The sequence below is a fragment of the Nelumbo lutea genome, chromosome 6, assembly GCF_056320005.1.
Source record: "Nelumbo lutea isolate HS-2025 chromosome 6, American lotus-T2T, whole genome shotgun sequence".
NCBI classification, from domain to species: Eukaryota; Viridiplantae; Streptophyta; class Magnoliopsida; order Proteales; family Nelumbonaceae; genus Nelumbo; species Nelumbo lutea.
The window spans coordinates 24,899,616-24,906,929 of NC_142689.1; the positions used below are offsets into that span (position 1 = coordinate 24,899,616).

At 42.7% G+C, this 7,314-nt stretch overlaps 1 protein-coding gene across 1 annotated transcript; it reads right to left on the minus strand.

Moving 5' to 3' along the window:
- Positions 1-1,109: 1,109 nt before the first annotated feature.
- Positions 1,110-1,670, minus strand: LOC148848013 (uncharacterized). The gene has a single exon (XM_088951299.1). It carries the CDS (start codon positions 1,668-1,670, stop codon positions 1,110-1,112), a length of 561 nt encoding a protein of 186 aa, XP_088807425.1.
- Positions 1,671-7,314: the final 5,644 nt, after the last annotated feature.

Sequence of the window (7,314 nt, forward strand, 5' to 3'; positions counted from 1 at the left end):
TGGGCCAGCTCGAAATTTTGAGTTGGTTGTTGCTAACACAGAATTTTTTTTTTGATCCTATGGGCTTGGAACCACCTCAAACTTAATACATCTTTATGCTGTTAGCATTCCACATCTAGGGGACTTGACACCCCTCCAAGGTTTCAAGTTCATAGGTCCTGACCTAATTACTCCAGTCACCTTATAGAGACCTTCCTAGTTTGGGCCAAGCTTTTTGGCTTCTAGTTTAGGCACCATGACTTTTCACAAATTGGAAATGTCTCTTGACCTTAGCGTTGTAGTACCGAGCTACCCTCTTTTGGTAGGCAGTAGTTCTAATTTGCGTTAGGTCACGAACTTCTTCTACTAAGTCCATATTAGTGTGTAGGTCACCATCGTTCTCTTCGTCATTATAGGTTTCCGACTTGAGGGTCGGTACCTCGATTTCAGTTGGGATAATGACTTCTGTCTCATACGTCAGGTTGAAGGGTGTTTTGCTAGTTGGTATCCTACTCATTGTACGATACACCCAAACACTAGGGAGCTCATCTACCCACAAGCCCTTAGCTCGGGCAAGTCAGGCTTTTAGACCTTAGAGGATTGCTTTGTTGGTCACCTCGGTTTGTTGATTTTCTTGCAGATGTGCGATCAACATGAAATTTTGCTTAATCCCCATATCACCACACCAATCTTGAAACTTGATGTCCTTGAACTGCTTCTTGTTATCTGAGATCAAGACCCGAGGCAGTCCGTATTAGCATATGATACTCTTCTAAAAGTAGGTTTGTACATTCCGACCTGTAATGGTCGCCAACAACTCATTCTCCACTGATTTGGTAAAGTATTCCACTACCACGACCAAGAACCTTCTTCGCCCGGTTGCCGGTGGGAAATGATCGAGAATGTCTATCCTCTAATGTGTAAATGGTCATGGGTTGGTGAGGTACTGTAGGTATGGTGGTGTGCCTCTAGCACCAATCATAATGTTGTACAAACTGGATTGCATCGATCTTCATGGTGGGCCAATAGTAGCCTTGTCTAAGGTTTTTCTGGGCCAGCACCTTATCCCCTATGTATTCGCCACAAAGACCTTCATGGATCTTGTGGAGAACATATTTGGCTTCATTGGATCAGAGATAGTGCAAGTACAGAAGGGTGAATGACTTCTTGTACAATTGTTCGTTGATGATAACGTAGCGAGTTGCCTTGCGATAAAGTTTTTGAGTCGCGTTCCGATCTGATGGCAATGCTCCACTCTTTAGATACTCGAAAATGGGGTCCATCCAGGATGGTTCAGCGATTTGCATAGGAGTGACTTCCTCTTCTATTGTCCTCTTTATGCTAGGACGTGGTGGATCTTCTATGTGGACTGTCCTCTTCATGTTGCCCATGGCACCGACCAACTTTGAAAGTGCATCGGTCTGGTCGTTCTTCGTCCTCAAAATCTGGTGGATGGATAATGAATTAAATTGACGTATAAGCTCTCGAACCTTTTCTAAGTACTTTGCCATCGTTGGCTCCCAAGCCTCACAATGGTCGTTCCCCTGGTTCACCACAAGCTGGGAGTTGTTGCATGCTTCCATATTCCTCATGCTAAGATCTTTAGATAATGATAGGCCGGTTATCAAAGCCTCATACTCAACTTCATTACTTGACACTTGAAATTTGAACCAAAGGGCATACTCTAACATTACCTCATTGGGCCCCAGCAGGATCAATCTAGCTTTACTACCTCCCTAGTTTGACGACTTGTCCACATGGAGGACCCAAGGTTCCTCTTCCCAATTTGGGGAAGAGCCCGTGTTGGTAGATGCTTCTGAATTGGGTTCAAGCTTGTCAAGTTCCGAGGTCAGTGAGCTGAATGTGAACTCTACCATGAAGTTTGACAGTATTTGTGTCTTGATCGTCAGTCATGGTTCAAACCGTATGTCATACTTGTTGAGCTCTATGGCCCACTTTGTTAGTCAACCCAAGACCTCAGGCTTCTGAAAAACTTGTCGAAGGGGTTGATTGGTGAGGATGACAATGGTATGAGATTGGAAATAGGGTCTCAACTTCCGAGCCGAGATGATTAGTGCGAAGGCGAGCTTTTTAATGTTCGGATATTTGGTCTCAACCGCGTGCAAGACTTTGCTTACGTAGTAGACTGGTCACTACACTTGTCAACAACCAAGAAATTTACGTGATGTGATATCGAAGGCACACTTGTTTGAGTTGAACTTTAGGTTGTATTTTCTTAAGATGGTAAAAACCTTGATTAAATCATAAATAAGAGAATTAGTTGACCTACTTTTTGCAACCATATCATCAACATAAACTTCTATTTTATTTTCAATTAAATAAAAAATTATTTTGTTTACAAGATGCTAGTAGGTCGCCTTGGCATTTTTCAAGCCAAAGGGCATAGCTTTATAACAGTATAGGTCAGTCTCGGTTACAAAGGAGGTTTTTTCTTCATCTTCAAGATCCATTTGGATTTGGTTGTAGCTGGAGTATGTTGACTCTTCCCAATGGCCTGATGACATCCCTGTAGAGAACACTGATGTGGGCCCCACTGCAGTGGTCCCCACTGTGTTCGTAGGACAATAGTATTTGTTTCAGTTATAGTAGTGTTAGTTTGAGTCAGTTCGCTAATTTGACTGTTATTTATTTCAGTTTTATTTACTTTATTTGTATGTAAGTACCAAGGGCAGATGTGTCCTTTCTTCATGTACTAAACATAAACTTATAAATATTAAGAGTGTGGCGGTGACATATCAGTTAGAATTTGTCCCTCCTTTCAACAACTTGTGTTCTATTCTATTCTCTCCCTTTTCTCTCACCTTCTCTTCTGTTTTACAAATCTAAAACCTTTTAGGATTCAAGATTGATTACAGTCTTGACCTTCTACTTGGTATCAGAGCCTATCTAGGGCTTCTCATGTGTATCTAGTCCAGTCGACCACATGAGGACTATCAAGGGCTGGAAGCCTTGAAGGAGTTTTTCGGCGGCTGAATCTTGGAGATTACCAGGAGAGGTTCGTAGCAGTAGAAGACTTGCCACAGCCTGCAGAGAGTTGGTAATCAGGAAGAGGCATCGAGAGTTAGGGTTCAGGTAACCCTAGAAGACAGTACACCGAAGACAGTAAATCAGTAAGTAAGTTTGTTTCTTTACTAATTTTTAGAGATTGCAATCAGCCGAGATAGGTTGAACCCTATCTAGAAAGAGGGGGCGAACTGTGTTCAAGTTTGCTCTAGGGTTTGGCTTGCCGAACTGTGAGTAAGTTCATGTCTAGGGTTTGATTGTTGGGCCGAACCCTTCTCTTCAAAGGTGATTAGTCTTTAGGGTTTCATAGTGCCCTACGACAAGTCCCACTTGTGCTGCCTGCTTGGAGAGTGCAGCGGAGCACCTTAGTGATTTCAGATCACTAGTTTTCTTCAAACCTACAGTTGAAACCCTAGTTTTGCTCTCATAGTACTGGGCCCTATAGTAGTGATTTCAGAAAATAGCATCTCAGATTGATTGGCGATTGGATCAAATCGGATCAAATCAGTTTTGTGTTGATATTTCTGATCGGATCAAATCATATTCAGATCGAATCAGTTTTGTGTTGGTATTTCTGATCGGATCATATTAGTTTCAGATCAGGTCAGTTTCGGATCAACTTTCAGACTTACTTCTTTGACTCTGTTTTCTGGTATAATTGTTCTAACAGTTTGTAGCCACTGAATATTGATTAAAGATGGAGTTCAAGGATCAGGAAGATAGTAGTTTTGGAAACCACAGTTATGGTAATGTATCTGAAACCGGGTTTCATATTACAACTATGAGATTTGATGGGTCAAATTATTTGGAGTGGGCACAAGCAGCCATGATGGCAATTGGAGGAGGGGGAAAATTGGGTTACCTCTTGGGAGCTGTGAAAGAACCTTCAGGAAGGACCCAACATACACCAAGTGGGTTCAAGAGAACTATTTAGTTATGGCATGGCTGTGTAATTCCATGCAGCCACATATCAGCCGAAATTACTTGTGGGCAAAGACAGTCAAAGAGATATGGGATGTTGTAAAAGAAACCTATTCCCAACCCCTTAATGTCGCCAGAGCCTATGAACTAAAGTGTGAAGTGAACAGCCTTAAACAATGAGAGAAGCCAATTTCTGTCTACTTCTTTACCTTGAAATCCTTGTGGCATGAGATTGACCATTTGGAGACCCTTGAGTGGGAGAGTCCCAAAGATGCACACTCACAGAAAACAAGTTGAGACGAATAAGGTATTTGAGTTTCTGGCTGGTTTGAATTCAGAATATGACATTGTGCGACAACAGATATTGACAAGAGATAGTGTGACCCTTTCTCAAGCATACTCCTTGATGCATAGTGAAGAAACCAGGAGGAAAGTTATGATGCAACCTCAGCCTTCTTTCCCAGCCTTGACAACTATTAAACCCAAGCCAGGGGGTGACTCAGAAAGGGATCGGAAGAAGGAAGATAAACGGGATCTGGTATGTGAACATTGTAAGAAACCCAAACACACAAAAGATACTTGTTGGAAACTACATCCTCATTTGGTCACAGCAAAACTAAGAAATAAGAAGGGTAATGCTCATATGGCAGTAAACACTGATTCAACATCCCCATCAGGTACATCCCTGGAGACTTTAGCTGCTGTTCGGGCTACCCTCATACAGTTGGAAAAGGAAGTTGGAAGTTCAGCTCAGCCATCCCAATCCCAATCATCTCCTACTACATCTGCCTTTTCACATTCAGGTACTCGAGCCTCAGCTTACCATACTTCAGCTCCAGGTAATACTGATCACTGCTAGGTAATAGATTTAGGTGCATCTGACCATATGACTAGCTTGCCATCTTTGTTTTACTTCTTATCACTTGTCCTCTAGCCGAGATAGAGTATCCATTGCTGATGGCTTTCTTGTTCCCATTTCGGGCAAGGGGGACATCAGTTATCATACACTATCTCTTTATCTTTTGTCTTGCATGTTCCTAAGCTTGATACCAACCTGCTTTCATTTAATAGTATTACCAAACACATGAACTGTTCAGTAACCTTTTTCCTTGACCGATGTGTTTTTCAGGATTTGGAGACGATGAAGGTGATTGGAACTGGCCATGAGACGAACGGGATCTATCTGCTTGGAGAGAGTCCCCGACGGGAGGAGTCAGTGGATAAAAAATCTTTTGTTTCCTAGTTTGTGAGTTCGGTTATGCCAAAGCATAACCGATTAGGTCATTTGTCTTTTAAGTCTTTGAAGAGTCTATTTCTGCATTATTTGAGTCTGTTGAATTATCAGAGTTGAGGTGTGAGAGTTGTGAGCTTGCCAAACATTGTAGAACCTCTTATTCTTTAAGTAATAAAAGGAGTAATTCCTCTTTTGATATTGTGCATACTGATGTTTGGGGGCCATATCGTATCTCTTCTATGGGTGGGTACAGATATTTTCTATTGTTTGTTGATGACCATACCCGGTTTTCTTGGGTCTATCTTATGCGTTATCGGGATGAGATTCCTGCTCTGACCCAAAACTTCCATCAGATGGTTCTCACTCAGTTTGGAACTAAAATCAAAGTCCTCAGATCTGATAATGCAAATGAATACTTTGCTCAACCATTGACCTCCTACCTTCGTAGCCATGGAGTTATTCACCAGAGCTGTTGCCCTTATACACCACAGCAGAACGGCGTTGCCGAAAGGAAAAATAGGCATATCTTAGAGGTGGCTAGAAGCATTATGTTTACCTCCAATGTACATATTCGCTTATGGGGTGATGCTATCCTCATGGCAGTTTATCTCATTAATTGACTTCCTTCTCGGGTCTTTGATATGAGAACCCCCTTTTCCCTTCTTTACCCAGACAAGGAGTTGTTCATTGTTCCCTTTAAAACCTTTGGTTGTACCTGTTTCATCCAGCTTCTCAGGCCTCATCATTCCAAGCGGTTTCAGGGAAACAGCTTGTCTCCATGGATGTCACATTCTTTGAGGAGACACCCTATTATCCTAGGGTTTCTCCTCAGGGGGAGAGCAGTAAAAGTGGGGCTGTTGGGGCTGTTTTGAGTTTCTTTCCTCAGGGGGAGAGCAGTGAGAGTGGAAGTAGGGCTGTTCCTTTACCTATTCCACCGGGTAATGAAGGTTGTAGTGGTGAGGGTGGTCAGAGGGAGCCGGAGTTGAGAGTCTATCACAGGCGATGTAGGTAGATTGATCCTAGTCTTCAGCAGTCCCGACCAACTTCAGTTCCTTCTGCGCCACCAAATCCAGAGCCTACTGAGAGACCCCTCATGGTTGTCACTTCCCCTCCCGTGGATGGCCTTGATCTCCCTATTGCCATTCGCAAAGGGAAACCACATTACACCATTTCTACAGCTCACAGCTTCTCACAGTTCCTATCTTATGATCGTCTATCACCATCTTACCGGTCCTATCTCACTTCCATTGCTGATGTCCCTATTCCAATAATAGTGCAAGAAGCCTTATCGGTTCCAGAATGGAAAGATGCAATGCAAGTCGAAATGGATGCCCTATTGAAGAATAATACTTGGACACTGGTTGACCCACCAAAAGGAAAGAAACCGGTGGGATGCAGATGGGTATTCACTGTGAAGCATAATGTTGATGGCTCTATTGAATGGTACAAAGCCCGGTTGGTTGCAAAGGGATTCACTCAGACTTATGGTATAGATTATTTGGAGACATTTGCCCCAGTAGCCAAGATGACCACCATTCGAGTTTTGTTATTTCTTGCAGCAAATTATTCTTGGCCCTTATTTCAGATGGATGTTAAAAATGCCTTTCTGAATGGAGAATTACAAGAAGAGGTTTACATGCAGTTGTCTCCTGGATTCTATGATACAGAGACAAGTAGGAAGGTTTTCCGACTGAACAAGGCATTGTATGGTTTGAAGCAGTCACCTAGAGCTTGGTTTTATAGGTTCAGATTAGCCCTTGGAAGGTTTGGTTATGTACAGGCCCAGACAGATCATACACTGTTCATCAAAAGGATGGAGTTATCTCTGACACTACTAGCAGTATACGTAGATCTTGGTGCACTACGGTACTTTTTGGGTATTGAGGTTGCTAGATCCAAGCAAGGGATCTGCTGGAGGAAATTGGAAAGTTGGGTGTTAAGTCGGCCGATACACCCATCGAACAAAATCACAAGATTAGTGCAGAGGGTGGGGACCCTCTTGAAGACAAAGTTATGTTCCAACAGTTGGTTGGAAAGCTTCTATATCTCTGCCTCACTCGGCCAGATATCAGCTATGCAGTTAGTGTTATCAGCTAGTACATGCACTCCCCTTGAACTTCTCATCTTCTTGCGGCAAAACGAATATTAGCATATTT